Source organism: Callospermophilus lateralis, chromosome 12 (assembly GCF_048772815.1).
Source record: "Callospermophilus lateralis isolate mCalLat2 chromosome 12, mCalLat2.hap1, whole genome shotgun sequence".
NCBI classification, from domain to species: Eukaryota; Metazoa; Chordata; class Mammalia; order Rodentia; family Sciuridae; genus Callospermophilus; species Callospermophilus lateralis.
The window spans coordinates 96,529,949-96,557,907 of NC_135316.1; the positions used below are offsets into that span (position 1 = coordinate 96,529,949).

Sequence of the window (27,959 nt, forward strand, 5' to 3'; positions counted from 1 at the left end):
TGGGGCTGACGGCCGCAGGCGGTTAGGGCCCCGGGTGCAGGTGCCGAACGGGAGGCAAGGATGGGGGGATTGCGGCTGCTGGCAGTGGCCCTGACGTGCTGCTGGTGGCCGCAGGGCAGCCAGGGTAAAACCCTGCGGGGCAGCTTCAGCAGCGCCGCGGCCCGAGACACTCAGGGCCAGAGCATCGGCCACTTCGAGTTCCACGGTAGGTCCCGGGGGCGGGGAGAGGGATGGAGGCGCGCGGGCCATCGCTCCAGCAGGGCCCGCAGACCGCTCCTCCCCGCCTCCGGGGGTAGGCCGAGGGCGGGTGGCACCCAGCCCCTCCCTGCCACGTCGGGCCAGCCGGGCGACTTCACCAGCCTCACCTGCACTTCACCGTCGCCTCGGCCCTGCCCTCTCCGCAACTAGCCGGGATCGCGGCAGGCGTTGGCAGCCCCGCAGTTGCTGTCCCAAGCTTGTCTGCAGCCTCTGGCGAAAAGAGGTTGTGTTCTGCACCTGAAAGCCCGTGTCCATTTACCAGCCCTCCCCTTGCAAAAGAATACACAAATGACTAATCTGATCGCTGCATCTTTTTGAGATCCTTCCCCTAAACAAGCATCTTTTGTTCATTCCCGACTGGGCCTGATTACATTCATTTGGCCCTTATTAAGGGTGAATGTAAGCCCAGGAACTTAGATTTCTTTTTTTTTTTTTCCTTTATTCTTTTATTTTTAAAGACCAGTGTGGTAAAGCCTCTTGGAGCAGAGGGGTTGTAATCTAATTACCATTACTGCCAGAACAGTTTGGTTACTTGGGTGATTTACTATGGATCTTAAGGCCTGGAGTTAATTCAATGGAAACGTCATAGTGTATAGTGTCCCGGAAATTTCATTATTGATATTCTCTTTCGCCCATCTGAAATCAGAGTTGCCTTTGATTTGTACAGTCTGGTCTCCCTCAAAAATCAGTAATCATTCCTATAATGAATGAACTTGCAGTTGACTCAACTGCAGTTGTTGCATTTACTTGTATCCTCAAATTTTCAGATATTTTCTTGAAACTATTTCTCTAATATTGTTATTTAAAAATAAATAACAATATTAGAGTAAACTCTACCAAGGCCTTCCCCTTGGTAAACTTATGATCTTTGGTCTAAATAACCTTTAGTTGCATTAAAAGATACAACTATGGAGATCAGAATATTGACCTAAAAAGGATTCTTAGGAAGAAGATAATAGAAATAAAAAGTGGTTTGGGTGTGGGAAAGGAATTTAAAGTCCTGAGAGATTAAAGAATTGGTGATATAAAGGCAGGGGAACCTGATTTTTTAAAAATCTATAGTTTTTGAACCTAGCTGAGAAAGGAAAAAATCCAATATGAATATATACCTTTGGTGAATAAAGGAGAAACCCTTTAAATAGTTTCATTATTATTTTGTCAGATTTTCATTTTTTAACTCACTGTAACAATACTTTGAGTATTAATAGTGATAGTAATATCACTATAATAAATGGCACAACTGAACAGTGCTGAAAAATCTAGAGTGCATGGATGCTGTACCAGCAGACTTGCAGACTTAGAAGACAACCTGGTTTTTACCTGGTAAACATGGGAGAGAAACATATACTAAGTCTAAATTTCTCAAGACAGATTGGGTATAGGGTGTTCCAAATACATTTTCTCATTCTATGTGTGTGTGTGTGTGTGTGTGTGTGTGTGTGTGTGTATGTAATATGTAAAATATGTAATTATATTTTCATATATATTTTGTTATTACCAATTTTTCAGTGAATTACACTTCAGTAAAATGATACTAAAAATATATTGAAAAAACAGCCTATAACTCAGAATGCAATTTAAGGTGTTAACAGGGCTTTATAGTCAGTTTTATGATTTGACAGTTTATAAGGTAACCAATTTATGCAAGAGACTTAGACATTCATTATGTATACTACACACAAATATATATTATAATCAAAATGATATATTGTCAAAATGATAATTCTAATAACAATTTTTTTAAGAAGATTTTAAGGTGAAAAATAGTCACCTGCTTTACCTCTCGTCACCTAGTGTCCCCATTCTTAGAATCAACTACTTTTTGCCATTTCTGTTCCAGGTCTTCACTGTTGTTATTGTGTGCAACCAGGCTCATTCGATTATTAATGACTTAACACATATTGTTATGAAAGTTTTTTTTTTTTTTTGTAAAAGTCTGATATGTAAAATTTTGTCTTAGATGTAAAATATATACCTCAAAACACATTTCTTTAAACTTTCTTGCTCTAGGCTTATTTTTTTATATTAAAAATAAATTGAAATATTAAACCCATGTTAAAAAACAAAAGAAACTTTGGCAGGAAATTTCTATTGATTATGAACAATATAAAAGATGTATAGTGATTGTAAAGTGAGGCAAAAAAAGAGTTAAAATTGTTTTTGAAATATATGTGTTTTTAAATATAAAAAATTGTGTTTTTTTTTTAAGTGAAAGTATTCAATTGTCCTATCTCAGTTTCATATAAGACCAAATGAGTTGATCATTTTTGTTTTAATATTAAGGTGACCATGCTCTTCTGTGTGTCAGAATCAACAACATAGCAGTAGCTATTGGAAAAGAAGCTAAACTCTACCTGTTCCAAGCCCAGGAATGGCTAAAACTGCAGGAAAGCAGTCATGGTTATAGTTGTAGTGAAAAATTATCCAGAGCTCAGTTGACAAGTGAGTATATCCTTTTTTCTTTGACCATTAGATATGTTTTTTTTCCTTATGTTTGAAGTATATAAGATATTTCATGTTTGCCTATATCACACTGTGATAACTCTTTGGTACATTTTAAGCTGAATTTTAAGGAAAATAACCTTTTCCTTGTTTAAAATATATAATGCCTCTCCCTGCCTATATCATTCAATTTTTTTTAAAAAATCCAGATAATTTATAAAGGAGTCCTTTTTTTCATTCAGACTCTTTACTGTTCATATAATTTATGGTAATATGACAAATATATTTTTACCTAGTGTCAGCATGGAACCAATGATAGTATTTTTTGAATGCATATTTCTGCCAGCACTGAGCTAACACACTAACATGTATGTTAGTTAATTATAAAACTTAGCCCAAGTGATGCCGTTTCATGTCATTGACTTAGTCATATGGTGACAAAATACTTAACTTTGGGAGGTACCAGCACCAAGTCATTGTAAAACCCAGGGTTTGCCTCTGGTGAGCCTTGATTTCCCTTATCCTTATCTAGTGGCTTGAATCCTTGCTCTCATCCATTTTCCTCAACATTGTCTCGTGGTTGTGGTGATAGCCATCCAGCGCAAGTGAAAGCTTTTAGAATTTAGAAATGAAGCACATGTGCCCTTCTACCCATTTTACCCCTTGGAAGTTAACCAACTGTAGGAGATGAGAAATGTGAATCATCCCTGAGAAAAAGTAGGAATTACCTTCTTCCCTCTTTATCCACCTATTATTCAGAGACTCATCCATATGTAGGGATGTGGTAGAGTCTTCTTTTTGTCTAGGCAAGTAAAACACTCCCCTTTCTAAACATCCATTCCTATTAGCCATCTGGTTCCCTCATAAGGCAGCCAGTCAGGATAGGGAGAAAAGTAAAGGTCCTCAGTCTGCCATCCATTGTGGCAGTGCCGTAGTCCTTTGATGTACTGTTGAAATTGCCTCCCACCTGGCCACTCCGTAGCCATGATGGTCCCCCTTCTGTAACCAGAGTGCTCTTTCTAAATAGCAGATTTGAACCACTTTTTGTTTTGGGTACCGCAAAGACTTCTTTCTCTCTTTAGTAAAAATTTATCAGGCTTCCAGGAAGAGGACAAGGAGCCAGTTATGAACCATGTAATACCCTGTATTTAAAGTTGAGGAACATATTATCTTGGAGTTTAGTTGAATTATGTTATTATCCATTTGGGTTTCCCTTATGCTAATAGTTTATTTATGACCCTGTCCATTTGGAATTATTTTGCTTTTTATTATTGATTAGTAAGAATTCTTCATGTATTTTTCCTAGTCTCTGGTTTCTCTTTTAATGTTGTTTATGGTATTTATTTATTGTCTGAGTGTACATAATTTTAAATTGGTTAGTTTTAAATATGGTTAAATTTAATTATTTAAAAGCTTTTTATATCTGTTTTAAGATTTTTTTAACCTAAAAATATAAACTAGCTATTAAAGACATTTTCCTACAATTTTTTTCCTTAAAAACAAAACAAACTTTGTTAGGCAGTTTAAAGCTTTGGGCTATAAGAATACCAATTTATTTTTTTATCATCACATGGTCAGTATTATGCCATTTATGATATACTCTTAAAAAACATCATTTTCATGATTCATATTCCTGCATTCCCAGACCTTCTATACACAGGGAGAAAGTATAGTGCAATAGGAAATCCACAACACTGGGAATCTCTGCTAGTAACTTATAAAAGGGCTTGTTTTGAGCCTCACTTATGTGTTCTACAAATAAGTCGGACTGTTTCTAGGTTCCTGACCATCCTAAGATGCTGCAACTCGGATACAGTTATATGTAGGAGTATAACTTAAGGAAGCCTTTTGCTGCTGTGTCTTTTCCTATTTTCCTTTTCTCTATTCTGTGAAGTACAAGTATTCTTTGTAATTATGGAACGGAAGATATCAGGAAACAGGAATTTTAGAACAATGAAATTTGTTTTTGTTAATATTCGTGCCTGAAATAAATTAAGTACTTAATATGTATTGATATAAATAGATACAGATTTATAGATTTTATTAATTCTTTTCCCAGTAACAAAATCCAAATATTAAGAAAATCTGTCTTGAACTTTTATATAGTAGTTGTCATATTTGTAGTATATTATTATATAGATGCTTGGGTACATTGAAACCAAAGCATATTCTTAAATTTATGACACTGTAATAGTACCACATACTTAAAAATAATTCTTTTAGGAAGTGGATTTCCTATCAATAAGACTTTTAGGAATTAATAGTCTTTCACCTATTTGGAATGAACTCATCAATGATGTCCAACTCCTATGTAAAACCTTACTGCTGCTACTCACTGTGAAGAGACTAGTAGATTTGAAAAATCTCTAGTTGCTTGATTCACTAGATTAATGTTTGAGAAATTATTTTTCAGTCTTCTTTTGTTCTTGAATTTCATAGCACATCAGATTTCTTTCTTTCTTTTTTTTTTTCCTATTGTGTGAATGTGTGAATGGTGGTAGGGATCAAATCCAGGGCCTTGTGCATACAAGGCAAGTGCCCTACACTGAGTTGTGTCTCCAGGCCAGATTTTTTTTTTTTTTTTTTTTTTTTTTAATGACAAGAACTATTTTGGTTTTAAAAGCAAGCAAACTGAACACCTACAAGCACAGAAAATGGTGAGTTTTTCTTTCTATTTAAAAGAAATCTAATGAGATTCAGGATAATTTGCTGTTAGATTATAAGAGCTAAATATATTGTATGTAAAATATTTTGATATTTTATATCTTTTTGTGTATTTGGTGTATTAAAATCATTTAAATATATTAGTATTTTATTCTGTGTATTTTGGTTAATAATATTCATTTTCTTTTATAATATGACTAGGCAATTAGCCATTCAACACTATTCACTGCAATTCAATTTTTGTTAATATTTGAGGTACTAATTATACCAGCATAGGATATGCATGCTGTGCTTTAGTCTTTTGTCTCACAAACAATAAACATACAGTTTTGTCAAGAGGCTCACTTACCAGGCTTGCTGAAAAAGACAGACAAAAACTAAAGGCCAGTATCACTTTATGAAGCACATTTTGTCTCTGTAGATCCATGTAATTTAAAATGAAACATCAAAAAGTATATTGATGAAAATATAATAATGAGTTTTTGTATTGTCTTATCTAAGAGAAAAAGTGCAAGTGATAGAGACACAGCAGAACCTTTATATAATGAGGTCCAGATTATATAATTGCAAGCCTCACATTTAAACAGTCTCATTCCTGAACTATTGATTGACTGTATTTTTACTAAAGGTCTTCAAAAATCTTGACTAGGTACATCTGTATCGTTTATCAAGCCATCCTATACATAACACTTCCTCAATTTTCTATTAGGAAAAATTTCCAGTGTACAGAAAAGTTCAAAGTAAAGAATGACCAACAATGTAATTTTATGCATTAAGAATACTCTACTTTGTATAAAACCATATATCTTAATATAGGATTTTTCATGTGTCTCATTTGTCCTCAGAAGAATTCTGAGCTAGATAGGGCAGGTATCTTCCATTATACTGTTGAAGAAGCAAATTTATAAAATGTAATTTATTTGCTGAATTACACAAAGCCAAGGCTTGCTTTGCTAACTCCACTGTTTGGAATAGTGTCTGGAGTCTGAGATACCACTTTCCCACAGCTTCCCCACTGCTTCAAGTAGCATTATTTAATGCCTCTTAGGGCAGAATCACGGTCTTAGAGCTGGAAAAGATCATAGACATTATTTTGTACTTCTCAAAAGAGGGTACTGTGGCATTTTAAGGAGGAACAGTTTTTTGCTATGTGAGTTTTATCTAGCTTACATGAGATTTAGCACAGCTTCCCTCCAAGTTTTTCACAGCTACTATGACAACAAAATTGTCCCCACACATTTTCAAAATGCCCTAAAGGGAAGCAGGATTACCCTGATTTGAGAACTGTGATTAGTATAAAACCTTGTATTAAAGAAAGGAGAAGGAAAATTAATTTGTTGAGCAACTACTTTGACAAATACCATGCTGGGTGACTCATATAAGTTAGTCCTTGCATCAGTTCTTTGCTATAGGTATTATCTTCATTTTACAAATGAAGAAAGTGAGTGTTATTATACATATACAGATCCGTTTGATGCCAACTTTCATGAGTTTTCCCCCACTATATCATATTACTTTATATGGACCTGAACCAGTGTAACTTTCATCTTCTGTATTCCTTTTTTTATTGATTTTTTAAAAAATAAATGACAGCAGAATGCATTACAATTCTTATTACACATATACAGCACAATATTTCATATCTCTGGTTGTATACAAAGTATGTTGACACCAATTCATATCTTCATATATGTACTTTGGATGATGATGTCTATTACATTCCACCATCCTTGCTAACCCCCTTCCCCCTCCATTCCCCTCCAACCCCTCTGCCCTATCTAGAGATCGTCTATTTTTCCCATATTCCCCCTCCCTATCCCACTATGAATCAGCTTCCTTATATCAGAGAAAACATTCGGCATTTGGTTGTTTGGAATTGACTAACTTAGCATTATCTTCTCCAATGCCATCCATTTACCTGCAAATGCCATGATTTTATTCTCTTTTATTGCTGAGTAATATTCCATTGTGTATATATGCCACACTTTTTTTATCCATTCATCTACAGAAGGGCATCTAGGTTGGCACCACATCTTCTGCATTTCTTTTTTTCTTTTCTTTTTTTCACTTGTAAGTGCTTTTTGATGTTTTTGTTTGTTTGTTTTGTTTTGTTTTATTTTGATATGGGTGCTAGGAATCAGTCCCAGGGCCCAAGCAAGCACTGTCTCATGGAGCTGTACCTTTAGCCCAGTACTGCTTTTAAGAATGACCAGTCAGAAAAATGTTTTGGAAAAATTTTTTGAAAAACTATTTGTCAGTCATAATTTTTAGATATAATAATGATTTTCTTAGTTAGTTGAATGCTCCATTTAAAATTTAACTCAAGTAACTTAAAAATGTCAAATGTCACAGCAGTTACTGCACAGCATTGTGAATGTGCTTATTGTCATGGACTGTTCTCTTAAAAGTGATTAAAATGATAAAATTTTGTATCTTTTTTTCTTATCACAGTAAATTCAAAGTTTCAGTGAAATCATTTTCATTTGTGGTATTTCAGTATTTTAATAGTGATTTCTTGGTATAAAATGCATCATTTTAATCTGCTTTATACTTTACATGTCTTATTCCAGTACTACACCCAGGCCTGAGTTTTTGAGGCAAAAAAAGGATTCTAATCCCTAGATTGATTATACAACTAAAACAGTGAGCATATTTAAAAGTTTTGCTTTGGCTGCACCAATTTGCAGTCCTACCAGCAGCATATGAGTGTACCTTTTCCCCACATCCTCACCAATTTCTTGGAAAATTGGGAATGGAACCACCATTTGACGCAGCTATCCCTCTCCCCACTTTATACCCAAAGGTCTTAAAAACAGCATGCTACAGGGACACAGCCACATCAAAGTTTATAGCAGCACAATTCACAATAGCTAAACTATGGAATCAACCTAGATATCCTTCAGTAGATGAATGGATAAAAAAAAAATGTGGCATGTATATATACAATGGAATATTACTCAGCAATAAAAGAGAATAAAATCATGGCATTTGCAGGTAAATGGATGGAGTTAGAGAAGATAATGCTAAATGAAGTTAACCAATCCCAAAAAACCAAATGCCAAATGTTTTCTTTAATATAAGGAGGCTGTTCATAGTGGGATAGGGAAAGGGAGCATGGGAGGAATAGATGAACTCTAGACAGGGTAGAGGGTTTGGAGAGGACAGGAAGGGGCTTGGGGTTATTAATGATGGTGGAATGTGATGATCATTATTATCCAGAGTACACGTATGAAAGACACGAATTGGTGTGAATATAATTTATATACATCCAGAGATATGAAAAATTGTGCTATATATGTGTAATAAGAATTGTAATGCATTCCACTGTCACATATAAATAATTAAAAAAGAATTTTGCTTTGAAAGGTGTTGTTTTCTTTCTCTTTAAAGTGACAATGAACCAGACTGAACATAATCTGACAGTGTCCCAGATTCCATCTCCACAAACATGGCACGTATTTTATGCAGACAAGTATACATGCAGAGATGACAAGGAGAATTCTCAGGTGGAAGATATCCCCTTTGAAATGGTGTTACTAAACCCAGACGCTGAAGGAAATCCATTTGACCATTTTAGTGCTAGAGAATCTGGTAAGAATACCTATTTAAATATATCCTAAATACAAAAAAAAAAAAAAAAGACATAAAAAACACCTTCATGCTGTGTTTTTAGAATATTAAAAATTTAAAGTCATCTATGTGTTTAGCATTTGGGAAATGGCTGAATGAATCTTTTGATAACATTTTGATAGCTATAATATTAACTTTAAAAGGCAGAACACTGAATTTTATATTGCATGACTTCAAGTGTATTTAAAAATGCAGAGAATGAATTTTTAAAAATCACAAAAATAATAGGTTTCTTATTCTGAATGGTAGAGATGTATAGTGTTTAGTCTGCTCTGTGTCGTCTACCTATTTTTATTGTTTTATGACATCTTAGAATTATATTTATAAACAAAAATGTTAGTAAAGCAATTTAAATTATATTTCAGCAGTTTAGCTTAGAAACTGAATTATTTTCCAAGGCTATCCTTTCACTAGGTTGTTTGAACAGATTTAGGGACTGCCTTTATTGGTACATAGGAATGATCAGAATATATAATGCTTTCTGGAGTCAAATTTACTTCCATAAAGACACATTTTTACCAAATTTTAGGTGACTATGCCCGGCCCTATTGAAGTGAGATTCCTAGCCTCAACAAAAATTAAGGGATTCTTGTGATTTCGATAAACCCAGTATGAAGTAGAATAGACTTGTTGGAGTAACATGTCAGAGTTATAAAAGGATTTATGTAGACCATCTGTCAAAGAAAAGTGATGACTTCATGAGTTATTTGCCCATTTGAAAAAGTCTACTTAGAGAAGAATTTAATTCCATTGCATTTCATCGGCCATAAAGAGGATGGATGGAGGGTGGGACAAAATGAGGCCATGTTAGACTTAACCAATGTTTAGTTCAAAGTGTAAGTTTGCCACAGCTAGAAAAGCAAGTCAAAGAGCATTTGTAATAGGTATAAAGAATGAATATATTATAATATCCATTGGTTTGAAAAAGTTTATAGAGTCAGTGTGATGCTAATGTTTTAAAATAGTTTTAAAAGTTCTTTCTGTGAGGGAAATGAGAGTCTAAGCCACTCAGGTTGTTTTTGAATGCAGATGAACTTAAAGGTCAGATTTCACTAATGATAACCTTAGAACAGTGTGGATCATTATTGAAAGCTAGTCTTGTCATTTATTTTATCTTTATAAAAGATGTTGACATTTATTTTCCATATTTTGAAAAGGCATTGATGAAATCCAAATCTGATAGCATTGGATGACTGATTTGGACTAAATTACTTTTTTTTTTTAGAGAGGGAATTTTTTAATATTTATTTTTCCGTTTTCAGTGGACACAATATCTTTATTTTATTTTATGTGATGCCGAGGATTGAATCCAGCGCCCCACGCATGCGTGTTACCGCTTGAGTCACATCCCCAGCCCTGGACTAAATTACTTTTAAGATCCCTTTCAATAGCACCATGAAAATAGAAGGGAGATCAGTGGGGTGGGGGTGTGGTTTGAAAGGGATAGGGGAGGGAAGGGAAGGGGAAGGAATAGCAGAATGATGTTGACCAAATTATGCTGTGTGCATGTGTGAATGTACCATGGTAAATTCCACCTTTATGTATATCTATGAAGTACCAATTTATAAGAGCAATAATAGAGATGGGGGAGAACAACGGAGTAGAGGAGGAGATGGACACTGAAATGGAATAAATTATATTCCATGCATGTGTTATGTCAAAATGAACTTCACTATTATGTATAGCTATAATCCACTAATAAAGACACTTTTAAAAAGTTGATAGTTGCTTGGAGTTGAGAGTAGGTATGAGAATTACTGCAAAAACGCACCAGGGGTTTTTGGAAGAAATGGAAATGTTTTAGAACTGAATTGTGGGCTGGGACTATAGCTCAGTGGGGAACACATGCCTAGCATATTCAAGGCCCTGAGTTCAATCCCCAGTACTACCAAAAGAAAAAAACTGAATTGTGGTTGTTGCACAACTGTATAACTATACCAAAAATTATCGTATACTAACCTTGAGTGCGTTTTATGATATATATCAGTTATGCCTCCTTAGTAAAGTTGTTTTAAAAAGATATGGGAAAGAAAGATCACTTTACTGTATGCTTTCATTATTTCATTTAACACCAATTTTTAGGGCCAGGCAAGGGCTTACTAGAAAGTAATCCTTCATATGCCAGCCCCACTGCCTCTAGTGGAGTCCAGATGCGCTGTCCTTTCCCCTCCTGCCTTCTAGGCAGTAGACCTTTGGCTCAAAAGGTTGTCTTATTTATTGTGTGGCTCTCTGGGACTTGAGACTCCTGATATGCTTTTTTCTTGCCTCCTTTTTCAGGCTTCCATTTCTGCTCTCTTCCCTCATTCCAATTTCACATCTGAACTTTGAACCCACACCTTTATGCAATTACATCTCTGCCCTGTGTTGTGCTTGGGCCAATGAATGCCACCCACACCCACCTGCCTTGTCCTGAACCTTGCCCATATCTTCTAGTGTTTTCCTTAACATCTGGAGTTAAGGCTAGCTTTTTAGGATTTACATTCTGCTTTGCTTCTTAGTTCTGACTCATTTTAACTTTTCTTAATGTTGTCACTGATGTTAATTTGATGCTCACTCTGATATCTTAAAGTTTTTTCTTATTCTAAAATGTGTAAAGTTACATTGGTTATGTAGATGACAATATTTAAACGAGGAGCAAAACCTCACTGTAATGTGTATTTTCATTAAGCATGATTCTGTGCCGGACTAACCTTCAGGGATTGATTATTAAAAAGTGCCAAAAGTATCCAAAAGTACTCAACCTTAATTTTTGACTAGTTTAATTCCTAAAGATCATATCATTGTATTGATTAAAATGCCTGCAATTCTTTGTCATTCTAGTCCAAATTGATGGTTTGCAGCCTATTACTGTGTTTATAGCTAGAGAAGCTATTTTTAAAAATCCAGATTGGTTCAGAGCGCTGAAGTTGATTCTGTTTATTGTCAGGACCACTGACCTAAAAGTCTCTACTCCACATTGTTTTGGTGATGTGTTAGTTTTTTAAAGTAAAAGCTTAAGAGGGATTCTTTTATTCTCAGGTATTTGTTTTCAGGGAATAATCTCCAATTAGTTCATTTCAGAAACTTGGTCACTTATCTCGGTATCTGCTCCAAATAAGGAGAATTGATTTGCTATGGCTTTATTTATTAAGAATTGACTATTTCCTTATGTCTGGGAGGTTTGAATTAGAATAACCTGCTGATAATTGTTGCAATTAATGTTACGTGTTAATCTGGTTAAATTTTATAATTTGTTTTCTTTCAAAACAATTAGTGTTTTTATATCTAACAGACTTTGGTTAATCCTCTATTCTATACAGTCTAATTTTACAAAATGAAAGGCAAGTTTGATGCCACTGGACAGTGTACTAAATAGGAGCATAATGCTTTAAGGTAGAATCAAATGAAACTGCTTTGTAAAAAGATTAAAATCCTTGTTAACTGTATTCGTGCTCTTGTTATAGGATCCAAGAGCGTTATTACCTAAGGCAGATAGACTGGTTTTCATTGGAATATTACAGGCTCTCACATCTGCCATCTCACTGTATTTAATTTTAGCATATATGTTCATGCTTTTCTGTTTTCCCTTTTTTCCTCTATGTTCCAAAAGATAATGGGTTAGATCTTAATGTTGCACTGGTAACATGTTTTATTAGTAACATGTTTTAATGTTTTTAGCTTAAAGTAATAGAGAACCCTAAGGCAAGTGGTATACTTAATTATCTTAAACAAGAAAAGGATCTAAGGCTTTTCCAGAGTGGATTATTTAGTGTCTCTCTGCCCTGGTATCCTCTGTCACCTTTGTCTTTAGGTTGGCTCCCCATAGGGTTAGCTATAGTTGTTCTGGACATCCCATCTAGGTATTGGCAAATTTTGGTATCTCTTCTTAATAGCAAGGGAATCTTTCCCAGAAGCTCCCATCACATTTCATTGGCTAGAACTAGGTCATATATCTTTGCATTATAAGAGGAATGTTAATTTCCATACCAGAAAGATGATAAAGGTAAACAAATCTGTCGAAGGGGCTAGGTTTACCTCATGCTGGCAAGGGTACTGGAATTTCTGATTGCTGTTGGGGCATAGGAGGGAGGGACCAAGACAGGAAGGATGGTGGACAGGCAGGCAGATCTGCTGCAAGTGCTGCCCCGTGGCTCAAGGACTCTTTCTGCTTTTCTTATCCTCTGCTCTCCCATCATTTAGGTGGGGCTGAAGTTATTGAAGCTCTTCTCTAAGTTTTCTTCCTACTTGATTTTGCCAGTTCTTCATTTGAACTTGCCTTACAACCTATACATTTCCTTATAACCTGTGTCACCACAGTTACATGTTCATTTAAGAATGTGTTTCTTCTTTAGTGAATGTTGTTTTAAGTAGGACAAGTAACACTTTGTATTCATCTGTTTTTAGATTTTAATTTCAGTGTGAACAAACACAGATTGTTTTGGTCTTGTGAAGCTTGGTGGCATAAAAAACGTATAATTGGTATAAGAGGAAAAAATCAGACTTTTGGGAGAGTGATTTGTTTTTAAAAAAAAAACAGTGCTTTGTAGATATACACTGTGGACATTTATGTACGCACATAGCATATTTTGGTCTGTTTCATTCCAGAGTTCCTCTCTTCCTGCCCTCCTTCACCTCCTTTATCTCCTTCCTCCACTCCACTGATCTCCCTTCCTTTTTTGTAGGATCCCCCCCCACACTGTTGTTGTTGTTTTTGTTTTTTTCCCCCTATTTTGCTCTAGCTTCTGTAAAGTATCAATTTTAAAAACAATAAAATGGAGGGAAGCCCAGTAGGTAGAGGAAGGGGAACAGCAGGAAGGAGGAAGAGAAAAGAGGAAGTGATGGGGACTGAAATGGAGCAAATTATATCCCATGCGTGTGTGATTCTATATATATTATATAGAACTATAACATACTCATTAAAAACATTAAAAATTTTAAAAACAGTGTAGACACAACACACCTTTTTATCTTTAAAGTAGCTCATGGATGGCCTCAAGGAAAGAATCATCTAAAATTTAGTGAACAAAGTATAGGGCAAATATCTTAGTTTGGTTCATTTAATATATTATTTCAGTGAAACAATTTGCTTTATTAGCTATAAAATTGGTCCTTTCTGAGAGATACATTTAACATTGAATAATCCTCAGGCATTTTTTTTTTTTTTTTTTTTTTTTTTGCTGGTGATAGGTGTCTTATTTTTAAAAGTACCCTCCTCCCACATTATTCTGATTTCTTAGTCTGAGGATTTTCTTTTCATGGTAGATTTGTACCCTAATGGAGCCTGAAACTTTATCCTGTAATAGATATTCTATAAAGTATTATAAATAAAACTTTAAATAGAATGCTTTATTCCTTAATACAAAGAAGGAAAGGTAAAAACTAAGATCTAATACACAGAATAGTATAAGGAATTTTACTGATCCACAGCTGTTATAATATGGTTAGCATTTGTGTTTTGTATTGTTCCAGTCCTATAGTAATCTGAGGATTATGGTCCCATTATTTCTAAAGCTGCAGTACTTTTCTATGTAAGGAATTTAAAAAGGAAGTATGCCCCTTCTGTTATTTGATCTTCTCTTCCTGAAGTCTAAACATACTTTTTCACCTGCTCTAGAAAGTGACTGTCTTTATATTTATATAGGTAGAGCAGGGGAGACACCCAGTGGAGAAAAACTTCTTGCTGCCTTTTTTTTTCCTCCTAATCATGCCCCTAAAGTGATTGAGATTGAACTATTTGACTTTTTCCCTTTTATTTGTGTCTTCTATATCTTTTCCAAAATTATTTTCCACATAATGTGAATGTTCCTTTTCTGTTCATTAACTGGAGTTTTCCTCAGGGAAATTGGAGCAGGCTCAGTGTTCACAATTGGAAGGAGAGTGAGTGTAATTTACATTCTTCATCCACAGATTCTGTGGAGATGGCTCTAATCTCAGCTGCTATCATGACATTCTAATATTAGTTAGAATTTAAAAGCTCTATATTAGGGACTGTCTTGAGTGTAACCAAGTACTATTGGCCCTCTATATCCACAGGTTTTATTTTCATGGATACCAGATCAAATATATTGTGGAAAAAATTGTACTGAACATACGCAGACTTTTTTCTTGTCAGTATTCACTAAACAATACAGCATAACATCTAGTTAACATGGATTTACATTGTATTGGTATAATAAGTAATCTAGAGATGGTTTGGAGTATATAGGAGCATGTGCCTGCTTTTATGCAAATAAAATACCATTTTATATGAAGGACTCCATATATTTTGGTATCTCAGTGGTATCCTGGAACCAGTCCTCTTTGGTTACTGAGGGATGCCTGTAAATGTAAGCAATAAACCTCAGTACATCTTTTGGCTTATTATAAAAAAAATTCTAAAATTTCTGGAAGAGGAACACTCAGAAAAAGATTCCAAGTAAAACCCAGAAAAGGTGGTGTTGATCATGAAGTTACGTGAAGACTATGGAGAAGAACTGCTTTTTGGAACTAGAGGTCGCTATAATGACTGGCATCCTTTTTAATATAGCATCTGCACTTTGTTCTCGTCTTTGCCAACCAGCGCTCTTTGCTCATAATTTCTGCTCACTCAAAATTTTATTTCATTGTAGCCTAGTTTGACTCCTCTGTCCTGTCCTAGCATCAAGTCTTTTATGTACTACTTCCCTTTTCATATTTTGTTTTTTAATTTCCAAAAAGTATGACTGACCCATCTTGCCTTTGAGAACAAAGTTATGTTGTTGGCAACTTGAATTGGTGGCCAGTTATTTAGTATCCCAATTCCAGTTAATCGTAGAGCAGTCATTTGATCTCCATAGGATATCCTCTTTAGCAAGAGCTACACAAAGTTTACCTCAGAAAGTGACTTTGGCTATAACAGGTGTTTTAAAGTTTTATCCAAATGGAAATTTAAAGTAATGGAGCATTCCAGAACATGTTAGTGGTATCAGAATTACCCTAAGACTTACTAAAACACAAATTAATGAGTTCCACCTTCAGGGATTCTGATTCAGTAGATCTGAAGTGGGGCCTAAGGTATTTCATTTTCGACAAGTTCTCTGGTGATGCTGCTGGCCCAGGGACGACACTTGGAGGAGCATCATCCAGGTATAGCAAACTATTAATGACTAAATAGATCTATTTCTAAACTTCTCACAAAAGAATCCACTTTTAGGGTAAAAAGTATATCTAACTGAATATTGAAATCTTTGTTTACATTTGCTGTTTTCAAACTAAAGTGTGATTTTATGGTGAATCTTTGGGTTTCCTTGACTGCATTTTTTTTTTAATAGATTGACTTTAAGTAGTTGGTTTAATCTACTTTTTTATAGTTAAAACTTTGTCCTAAAGTAAAAAATTGGGTTTTAAATAATTTCCCTCTTTATTTTCTCACAAAAATAAATGCTGTGACTTCAGTTTTAAAAGTCTAGATATATACTGACAGGAAGACTTGAAAGCAGCCCAACACTGCACTGGCTTTGTTTTACTGAAGCAAACTCCCTTTCTTCTCTTCGCAGGGTTACATGAGTTCTTTTTCCTCCTAGTCCTAGTGTACTTTGTGATTGCTTGCATTTATGCTCAATCATTGTGGCAGGCTATTAAGAAAGGAGGACCCATGCACATGATTTTAAAGGTTCTGACAACTGCATTGCTGTTACAAGCTGGTTCAGCTTTAGCTAATTACATTCATTTCTCCAGGTAACTCAAAACCACTAAAACTGTGTTCATCATTACGTCTAATTAATCCTAATTAGTGCACCACAATTATGCTTGCTTTGATTATGAACACTTTTTTTCACATTTGTAATTTACACTAATATGTTCCTTTTCAATTCCTTAGGTATTCCAAGGATGGAATAGGGGTACCTATTATGGGAAGTTTGGCAGAATGTGAGTATTGTTCTGAGCACTGTTTAATTTTTTTTAAGATAAACTTGCTATCTGCTTGTTCATTTTCCCTTTTAAAAATTATTTTGTATTGGGGAAAAAAGCTCAGTGGCAGAGCACATGCCTAGCAGGTGTGAGGCCTTGGGTTTAATCCCCAGCATTGCAAAAACCACATAAATATGTAATTTTTTAACATAGTACAGTTTTTATGCCCAAGGTTGGTTAGAACTCATATTGACTGAAAACAAGGTTACAGATTTAGTTCTCATTTATCATCCCTAGTTTCTTCTTAATAATATGTGTAACTCTTCATTATTTTGAGAGCATATTTACATATATAGTCTCTGATTTTATCCTCACCAAAAAGTAGATATGCTTATCCCTATTTTGCAGATAAAGAATCTGGACTCAGTGACATGAAGCACGTTTTCATATGTCAGTCAGCTATTGAGCAGTAGAGGTCTGACCCCAATGCTGAATATTTTTTCCCTATTGTAATTCCATTTTCTGTTGCACCAACTTTTTTTCTGTTTCTGACACTAGGCCATATGTACATCTATAATTGAGCTGATCGCACATCTTTGTTCTTTTATTTATAAGAGAAACTTTTATGAAGTAATTTTTCAATTAAGCATGATAGAAAAAAAATATTTAAAAGGTCCTGTAATCATGACATTTTAGAGAACTGCAAAGGGACATTAAGTTTTATGCCACTCTTAATACTGGAAAACTATTTAAGATTTACTCTACAAAGCAGATTTTTAATATGAAACTCATTTTATCTTTGGATTTACTACTAGGATTTACTTTTCTTTATATTTCCACATTTCTCTTCTAGTCTCATTGCTCTTTTAGGGTATCTTGTGGTAATTACCACTAATCATCTTTGGACCCACTCATCCAGTCCTTGCCACTTGTTTCAAGATTTTGAAACTTGAAAACCCTTTCATTCTCCTTGTGAAGCGGATATGTTTAGTGCACCTCCTGTACACAAGCAGGAGGGGCTTATCCTTTCTGAACATTGTCTAGAGCTCTGCTTCTCCCTTTTGGAAGTCTTTCAAATATTTAATGGAATTGTAGATTGTTAAAGCTGGACAGAACCTTAGAAATAATTCAGCTTATGCATTTTAGATGAAGAAATTGACATTCAAAGGGGCAAAGCATACAGAGCCAATTAGTGGCAAAGCTATTACTAAAATGAAGGACTGATGAATATTTGTGTCTGCTATATATAGTACAGTGTTAGTCTTGAATTTTTATGGAAGGCTGAGAAACAAAAATTTGTGTGTATATGTGTGTGTGTGTGTGTGTGTTTAGAATGGCAATAAATTGATGTTGCTGATTTTTGGTGTTTCCTACAGCAAAAGGTTTAGTTAGTTAAAGTAATTAAAATTCAAGACAGAATGGAGTTTTTGTGTGATCTGTGTATTCTATATGAAATTAATTACTTTCCAACAACAAATGAGCTGTCTTCTACCTATCCAGTTATAGTCTTATATCCATCTGTGTATTACTTAGTACATAAAGAAATGAGCCAGAATATTAGGGGGGGTTTCCAGGTATTTGTTTTTGCTACTTAGCAGCTTATGTATTATTTCCTGCTTAATAATAGCTTTCTTTCATATTTGCTATTGCACGGCAAGTACACTGAATGAGTGAATCAATTTCTACATAAGCTACTTAGCAGCTTATGTAGGAATATTCCTTTAGCTTCTTTATGTAATTAAATGAATGTGTATTTGTGAAATGTTTAATAAAATTAATTGATATCACAGTGATTCAAAAATCTATGATGAAAAGAAGTGTTCTTGATGTGATTGGCCATAACATTTTATATTATTCAAATGTAGTGGCAATTATCAGAATTCACTACCACAGATACATTAGTATAAATGTAGAGTAGCCAGTTTTAATTTAGATGAAAGGGGAAAATCTGTAAAAATATATTTGAAAAGGTGTATTAGAAATAGATTTTTAGCTTGCAGTTTTTAAACATGAGCCTTTATATACTAGAGCTAGTTTTCTCTGTTTTTATAATATCCTTACATAAAAGAAGTAAAATTTATGAATATCAGAGTTTCTGTGTGGCACTTTGTTAAATTATCACAAATTTATTCTAAAATGCACATCAGAACACACCACTATGAAAAATTATAGCCCTTAAAAAATCAATCACTACTAGTTTATCTAAATATGGGTGGAACTTGAAGTATTTATAGATTTTGTTTCCCTATACTGCTGAACTGGATGAACAGGTGATTTTGTTACTGTTTTTTAAAAGTAGCAGGCTTCCCCTGCAGTTCAAGTGATAGCCACCTGGTGGCACATTGCACTAATTCACCAAGCTTTCCATTTGTCTTCAGCACTTTGAAATTAAAACTGACATTAATTGGATGTCACAGTGGCTATGTACTTTATTGTCATAGTGTTTCTTACTAATAATTTTAGAAAATGCTATTTACAATATAGTTTAGTCATCAAAAAATTTAACAACCCAGAACTAAAGGTATTAATATTTTGTACACTGCACAAATTATATTTAAAATTTGATTCTTTTGATCAGGATTATCTATGGTTATGAAAGCTTAGAAAAATGGAAAACATGTATATCTTTAAGGTTAAACTTAATAGAGGTATGATATGGGTGTGTGTGTGTGTGTGTGTGTGTGTATATGTATACATACATATATGTGGATATGTGTATATATATATGTATATATTTTAAAGTAGTATTACCACTGTTTTAACTGTTTTTATAAACATTACACATTTTTCGGAAATTTTTGTAATCCTTTAGAATTATCATACATGAATATCTCTTATTGAATTTCCTTAGCGTCTCTTTAAAAAATGCCTGTACTTTTGTGGCTTACAAAATAAAACAAAAGGTAATTTTATCTCAATGCAAAAAGTACCAAATTCTGTGTATTATGAAAACTTGGTTAACTTCAATTTTTATTTCCCTTTAGTTTTTGACATTGCTTCCCAAATTTACATGTTATACCTACTTCTGAGTCTATGCATGGGTTGGACTATAGTCAGAATGAAGAAGTCTCAAAGCAGACCTCTCCAGTGGGATTCTACTCCTGCATCCACTGGCATTGCCGTGTTCATTGTCGTAACACAGGTGAGTAGTGAGTGCTGAGACCCAGTTTTATGCTTAACAATATTTAGAAATGCCAACGTATTTCAGAATTGAAATTTGGGACCCATGAGGAATTTGTATCATTTTGAAGTATGGATTTAAAGATTAAATAATCTGTTAACCTTCCAGGTGCTAATATATATAGTTTGTGGGATTTAATTGTAACTTCCTGGATTTGAGCATCCTACCAGCTTTTCTAAATGTAATGTTTCCTATTTAATAATAGCTTTCTTTCATATTTCTTTATTACATGGTAAGTACTGACCATTTAATGAGTGATTCAATGAATTTGAGATTTTATTCCATTGACAAGGATCTTTACAGTTGGTTACTTTATACATAAAAATATTTGAGTAACTATAGGAGATTAATTAAAAGGCAAAATATGGAATAAGATAGAATGGGGTCTATTTTTTTGGAAACAAATACAAAAACAGATCTGGTCTTATATAGAGGACATAAGTTTTGAGGATTTTCAGTAATAGCAAAATGTAGGTCCTTTTAATTTTTTCCTTTTCCTCTATATTGGTAGCATTGACTGTATTCTAAGACATCTCTATGCCTATGTGCAATGAATTTATAAAAATTAGGAAGAAAGAAAGGTGTGAACAAAAATTTATACTGAGTCTGTGGCCAGCATTAACTACAGATAATAATGAAATATGCATGTGGGCTCTGTAAAGGGCATTATGATGTAGATTTTAATGCATTAAATAAATTGAAAATTCACTAATCAGTGGTGGAGCCAATGCTGTATTCATCTTTTCCCATAGTATTAGTAAAGTATAGTAGGTGCTGAGTGACGTAGGAGTATTGAATTTACATGATTGATTTGAGAAAGATTATTTCCTAGTGGGTGATATTTTGAAAGTAGAGAGTCCCAGGAAAGGGCCTATGAATTCAATTAGAAGTGTTTAAAATAAAGTAAGACCAACTTCATGTTTTTGATCCAGGATGTATGGAGAATATTATTAATTTCTTTTTAAATTCTCATTTCTAAATTCATAGCTCTTTTAAAAACTCAGTTTTCATTAATCATTTTGTTATAATTTTAATTCATTATCATAGACAAATACAAACTGAAAATTAAGATTTAAAATTAAGAGTTTAAGTGGGCATTTAGGAATAATGCATTAGATAAAGCCCTGATCCTCAGCAGCCAGACAAGGTTGATGAGACAGGCAACCAAAGACTACATAAATACATATATCATACAGATCACATATTGGCATATGTGTATGAAAATAGTGAGTTCAAATTGTAAAAATGTGAAACATGAAAAATAGTAATTCTATAATAGTACTTGTGGTGTAAAATTTAAGTTTAGAAATGTGGTTAAGAAATCAGATAGGCATAATTTTATGGAAGGAATAACACTTTCAGTAATAGCAAAATTTAAGCTCCTAAAGAAAATTTTACATGTGCAGGATGACAAAGTTCACTTACTAAGAGTACTAGCAGCAATAAAATTAGGGTAGAACTATGAGAGTGAGGAAAGGAAGAGGTTGCTGGTAAACCCATAAAATCTAAGAATTGAATTTTAAAGTGAGATTTATCTAAACTCTTTAGAAGTCACTAAAGACTTGGTTCTGTGGGCTGAGTTGACAAATAAATGAAGCCCAAAGGTATGTTTGATGCTAAAAATATTACAGTAATTTAAGCAGTTGATGTTTGGTAAGGATGGAGGAAAGATGGACACTGATTTCTACTGAATGGCAGTGAACAGAACAGCATAATGAGAACTTGCTGCGCTTTTCACTGTTGAAATAACAATATGGGAGAAAAGGTCAACAGACAACATAAGGGTGTGTAACAGTGCCCTGGGCACTTACAGTGAACATGAAAGATGTGTTTTCTTTTAGCTATGAGGTTACCATGAAAAAGTGAAGTCTGAAATCAACAACTCTGACTTGTTAATTCTGGATTACAAAAGATCTTGAGACATTTGAAAGTTACATTGAGATAATAGACTGTAATGCAGAACAGTTTGATTTTTATTGACAATACTGAAGTAAGAAGAGGATGGATTTAGAAGAAAGTTTACATTTATTCACTTAACCTTTTCAATATATTTCTGTCCTTAGAGATGTCATATCTGAATCAGGATAGCACTAGTTTGTTTTTTTGTTTGTTTGTTTTGTTTTTAAAACTGGGTTTCACTTGATAAAAATTCATTTTCTCTGACTTAGTTGTTATCAGAGCAAGGAAAAAACTATGCCTGTACTTTATTATTTAACAGCCTTTATAATCTGTTACATCTTTACATCCCTTAGGAATATTTATATAATGTTAAAGGGAAAGTTTGCAAAAGTTGAAAAAAAAATATTTTAGGTAGGTATCATTTTTTTTCTTCTCTAAATGTAATGTTTAAATTTTTAAAAATTTTTTGCAGAGTATTTTACTACTTTGGGAACAGTTTGAAGATACTAGTCATCACAGCTACCATTCGCACCACAACTTAGCGGGGATTCTCCTAATCATTTTAAGAATTTGCCTAGCATTGTCTTTAGGATGTGGACTCTATCAAATCATCACAGTGGAGAGAAGCACACTCAAAAGAGAGTTCTACATCACATTTGCCAAAGTATGAGCTGGGGTAAAAAGTGATTATTCTGATTATGAATGTTGTTCTGATTTCTGTGGGAAGTTAATAAAATCCACATGCTAACTTCTGTTTACTTATTATGTGTTAGGAACTACTGTAAGTCCTTTATTTGCATTACTCATTTAATCTTCACAACCATAATGCTGTGGGCATTATCTTCCCAATTTTAGAGAACCTATGGAGTAGTGTTTTCCATGTAATCTTTGTCAACTTTGCCTGTATTATAGTTTCTTATATCAATAGGGATTTTGCATTTTCTCTGTGGTAACAGAATATTTTTTAATTTTTTAATGATATTCTAATTTATCATTCTAATTAGAATACAGTTTGCAATTTTTCAACAGTTTATTAATTAGCTGAACTGTTTGTCTCAGAGTTATGCAGTGTTTTATAACACTTGAGGAGCTATCCTGTAGCATAAGCAGATGAAGCCAGGTGGCTGAGTACCTATTGTGTTTCAGCTACTTCACCCATATAAAATCATGTCCATTTTATTCCCCTTTTCTTTGTTGTTGTATTTTTTGGTTGTTTATTTGTTTTTTGTTGTGCTGAGTATTGACTTAGGGGCTTTATGCTTGCTAGGCAATCACTCTACCAACTGAGCTATATCCCCAACCCTTTAGTCCCCCTTTGTATATCACTCTTAGGCCTGAGAGATCTTTTAAAAAATATATTTTTTTTGTTTGTTTATTTGTTTGTTTTATTCTCCCTATACCTAGTTAGTCAAAGGAAAGATTGCAAGAGAAGTGTTGGAGCAGTAACTCACAGAATCCTTCCTTCCGTAGAGGTTCTGTTTTTCTGTCAGGTTGAAAAAATCTGTGTTCCTTCAATCCTGTGTGCAGTAGATCCAGCCTGGTCCACCAGCATTCTGAGGCATGTATGGCAGAAGGGCCAAATTCCTCCCTATTTCTGGTGTTGAACTTTGCAAAGCTGCTGCAGTGGCCCTAGAACCCAGCTTCAGACTGGGTTCTAGGGCCACTGCAGAGTACCAAAAGGGCAAGAAATTGCCATTTTGCTTTTGGATTTTTCACAGGGGCAGGAGTGGATATTGTTTGATAAGTTCATATATATTTGAGATGTTTGGGCCATTTTTTTTGTTCAAAACAGTATTAAATGTTTTTATTTGAACTTAAATAAAAATTATTTTTAGTTTTTAATATAACTTTTTGAATAGGGTCAAAAATCTAAAAGTATTCAAAGAGTAGCAAAAAGTACTTCTTACCTTGCTTCTTTCTATGCAGCTACCACCATCTCCTCATATCATCACTGATAGGAGTTCCTAATTTATCCTCCCAGAGAATTTTATTTATTTCTACAGATAGTTTCCTCCATTTTCATTCATGTAAAAATGTACCAAACACTTTTTCTACATCTTTTTAATCCTTGAATCTTCAGTGTACCCCACAACAGCTATATTTTAACTTACTTGTTTCAAATTTAATTTTTGGAAAAGTGAATATGCTGAAATAGTTCAAGGAAAACCAGAAAAAGATATTTGGAAAGTATAATATAAACAGATTTCCATTCTTACCTGCCCAGTTCCCCCTCCTCCATATTACCTCCAAATAGGTAACCACTATTAATCAGTTTTTTGGTGTGTATTTTTACAAAGTTTCTTTGTGTGTCTACATTCACAGATGAATGTCCATTTTTATGTTTTTTTACAGAAATATTCTACATTTGTACCTTGCTTTTTCTCAATTATTGTTGCTTATATTAATGTATTTATAAATATTATCAAAATTTGTATATATAACAGATTTACAAATAGAAGGTTATAAATACTCTTTAAAAACACATTTGGTTAGAAACAGTATTAATATGACAGCAACAGTAAATTTTTTCTACATTTTATTGCAAGCTTTATCCTAAAGGCCAGTTGAGGCCAATCAGGAATTCAGTGCTAGTAACAATGTTTTTATCTGGTACATTCTGTAAATAAAGACAAAGCTGTACTTATTTGACTTATTATTCATTTGTTTCAGGGTTGTATCCTGTGGTTTTTATGCCATCCTGTTCTTACGTGCATTTCTATCCTTTTCAGTGACTACCAAAGAGATAAGGTAAGTAATATAATCAAACTAGTTGTTTTAAATGAAAATGTAGTCTTTTTTTGAAAAATATTGAGGTAGGAGAGGCCTGTTGATTCAGAAGTTTCTTGAGTTCTTTACAACTGACAAAATATTGAACTTGTGATTGTTTAAAATATAAAATAATTTTTAGAAATTTAGTTTATAAGCAAAATGATGGAAATATCTTTTGTTCTTAATTCAGCCTTCTTCAGAATAATGTTTTATATATTAAATATGTAATATATATATCTCCTCCCACCCCCAGTGCTAGGCATCGAACCCAGGGCCTTGTGTATGCTGGGCAAGTGTTTTACTTTGAACTACATACCCAGCCACATAGTATAGAATTTATAATACATCTTTGTTAAGAAAAAGATTAAATTTTTTGCTCCATAATGGTAAAAATCATGATAGATTCATAAAAATCAGTCTAGTTTCTGTAACAGACTATAGGCTGGAGTGCCATGCTCAAGTATGCCGAGTCTTGATTGTGTTGATTCCTTCCCTCCTGGGCCAACTGCTCCATCACTTGATAGTGGAGTTCTGCCAGGAGCCCCTTACAAAGCAGTGCACTATGTGCTTGAATGCACAAATGTTTATTGAGCCTGAGGTATTCACAAGGTTAAATAAGTAGGAAGGTAGTATATAGAAATAGGGAAGTGACTTGAAAATCTCTGAAAGGGCTTTAGAGTACTCTGGCATTTGGTAGTGGCATGCTTAATTCCTATTAGCCAGGAACCTGGTTTTTCCTGTGAGTTACTACTCTTGTCTATACTCTTGTGTGCACACCCTTAGGAGAGAATGTTTTAGCAAGTTATTCTTTTGTGTCTTACTTGGCATCTGTAAACTGTTGGAGGAATTTTTCCCTTGAACAATTACAGTTCATAACATAAGTCATATTTTCCTGTTGAAGATTTCTTTGATAAAATGTACATGTGGTAAAGATGAAGGATAGAGTACTGTATATAAAAAGCATATACGTGTTCATGATAAATAGAATATATTTTCTGTTTCTGCTTGCAGTAAAAGCATTCTCTTTCTTTTCTTTTCAGGTTATCACAATAGGTGTTATCCTTTGCCAGTCTGTTTCCATGGTTATCCTCTACAGACTTTTCGTATCCCACAGTCTATACTGGGAAGTCTCTTCTCTTTCCTCAGTAACACTACCACTGACCATATCATCTGGACACAAAAGTCGCCCTCATTTCTGATACTTGATTTTTGTTGAAAGAAAAAGTGAATTGGTTAAAGGAGTGCAATAAGGATCCAAATACAGTGACTCTTTTTTCATACATTTGGTATGAAAAATTGAACTTTGAAACCAGAGCATGTTATTTATATAACTGCATTTAAGCAGTACCAAAATCAAAAAGGTAATAAGTCAAATGTTTTGAAAGAAACTTAAACAATAAACTTTCAAGAAAGAGTGTTGTTATAAGGTGATTGAAGCAATTTCCATATGGAATAAATGTGAAAAAGAACTATATGATAGTTTGGTAAGATATTCACCACTTATAATGCCTCATATCAATAGCTAACTCAGGTTTGATAGTATTTTAAAAAGTAATCAGTTAAATGATTACTTACATATACATATCTAAACTAGTCCAGTTATGAAATCAGTGTAATACATTGGTTGAAAAAACTGCTTCATTTTAATGCTTTAAAGAAAATGTATTTCATGTTAGAGTTTAAAGAATTTGAAAATGAGATTACTTCAGGAAATGAATATAAAATATATATTCAGCTACCTAAATAAGATTTTGTTTACTTGTGGGTGGGTTTATTTGCCAATTCTTTCATTTTTGGCTCTAGTTCAGGTTTAGCTTGATTAGTAAAGGATTTTTGACAAATTTATGAAAAATAAAACCTAGACACTTTACATGGGTTTTAAGGACAAAGGATTTTAAAATTTGAGCACTTAGGTAAAGGGACAAAAAGGTTTATGTGTCTGAAAAGAAAAAAGGAAAAGGTACTATGTGATATGGTACTAAAATTTTAATCCTGATATAATTCATTTCTCTTACATTGAATCCTCAATCATAATTAAGCCATATACCCAGATTAAATTAACAGAAGCATTTCACATAAATGTTGGTTTCAGTCATCAACTACCCATGAATTCCTGCCCAAGGATACTTAATCAGGATTAAATTTTCTATGAATAATTGAAAAACAAAATACTCACTGGGTTTGTTATAATCCGTGTTGGCACTGGATTTTAAGTAGTTGCCATCTTGAATCCTTTGTAATAAAGCCATATTTGTGGGTTGTGTTTTGTGTGTGTGTGTGTGTGTGTGTGTGTGTGTGTGAGAGAGAGAGAGAGAGAAAGAAAGATGCCCTTCTGTTGAGTACACTAGTTTAAAAATACTCCATCAAGTGCCTGATTAAAGAATTGCTAGATGGTTGTCACTGCCTGCTGTATAAAGTGAATATTCCCATTCATAGTAACTGACTGGAAATAATTCTGTTGCTGTTTGTCAAGTTGTTCAGGCCTTTTTATTTTTATTTCTGGTTATTTAAAAATATTTTTATCTGCTTATTACATTTATAAACAAGAAATGGTGCAATGATCTGATAATTAAACTTATAAATTAGTTAAAATGATGTAGCTCAACTTAAGAATATCTATGGCTTTGTCTGTGTTTTTCCCTGGCACATAGTCTCACTGGAAATGAATAGTATTCTACTTTATTCTAAAGGCAAAATATTTTTGTGTGTGACTAGCAAAATGGCACAGTAACAAAGCTCAACCCACTGATTAAATCACCTCCCTAATAGTTCTTTGTCTATCATTGAATAAATGAGTGCTGCAGGTTAAGACTAGAAAGTCTGAAGAATGTTTTAGGCTTACAGGATCTGCTGAGTGGTCATAACTTTTTCTTTTATCATATCACTAATAACAACCAGTTAATGTCTGCTATGTTCAACTGAGTCACAGTTAATTAATCTAAAAGAGTGAGAGAAATTTTTTCATTCAATTTGTGAAATTGCAACAATGGGAAAGGAATAATTATTTGTATTATTTTACATAAAGAACACAGTAACTATAATCAACATATGTGAAATGTATTACTATACTTGCATTTATTTAACTTCAAAAGTTTTTGTTTATTTTTTTTAAGTGTAGCTGAAATTGCAGATAATTTATTTTGTTATTGAAAAGCCATTGTTAAATGAAGGAAAACAGTTTTTAATAAATATATAAAACTGTCCTTGGTTAGTAATCAGGGACAAAATTTATAGTTTGTAAGTCATGACACAGCATCTCTTTTTCTTT

General features: G+C 33.8%; 1 protein-coding gene across 1 annotated transcript; it reads left to right on the plus strand.

The window, feature by feature from the left end:
- Nucleotides 1-26,105, plus strand: Gpr180 (G protein-coupled receptor 180). Its single transcript, XM_076872190.1, has 9 exons — nt 1-205; nt 2,542-2,700; nt 8,755-8,955; nt 16,488-16,668; nt 16,811-16,860; nt 19,827-19,984; nt 22,395-22,586; nt 24,593-24,670; nt 25,732-26,105. Exons 1-9 carry the CDS (start codon nt 61-63, stop codon nt 25,888-25,890), a joined length of 1,323 nt encoding a protein of 440 aa, XP_076728305.1. The 5' UTR covers nt 1-60; the 3' UTR covers nt 25,891-26,105.
- Nucleotides 26,106-27,959: the final 1,854 nt, after the last annotated feature.

Bases quoted from the DNA above. Each gene is read 5' to 3' on its own strand.
- Gpr180 (XM_076872190.1), top strand. From the start codon at position 61: ATGGGGGGATTGCGGCTGCTGGCAGTGGCCCTGACGTGCTGCTGGTGG. The intron at 206-2,541 runs GTAGGTCCCGGG...TTTAATATTAAG, and splicing joins CGGCCACTTCGAGTTCCACG to GTGACCATGCTCTTCTGTGT. The intron at 16,669-16,810 runs GTAACTCAAAAC...TCAATTCCTTAG, and splicing joins AATTACATTCATTTCTCCAG to GTATTCCAAGGATGGAATAG.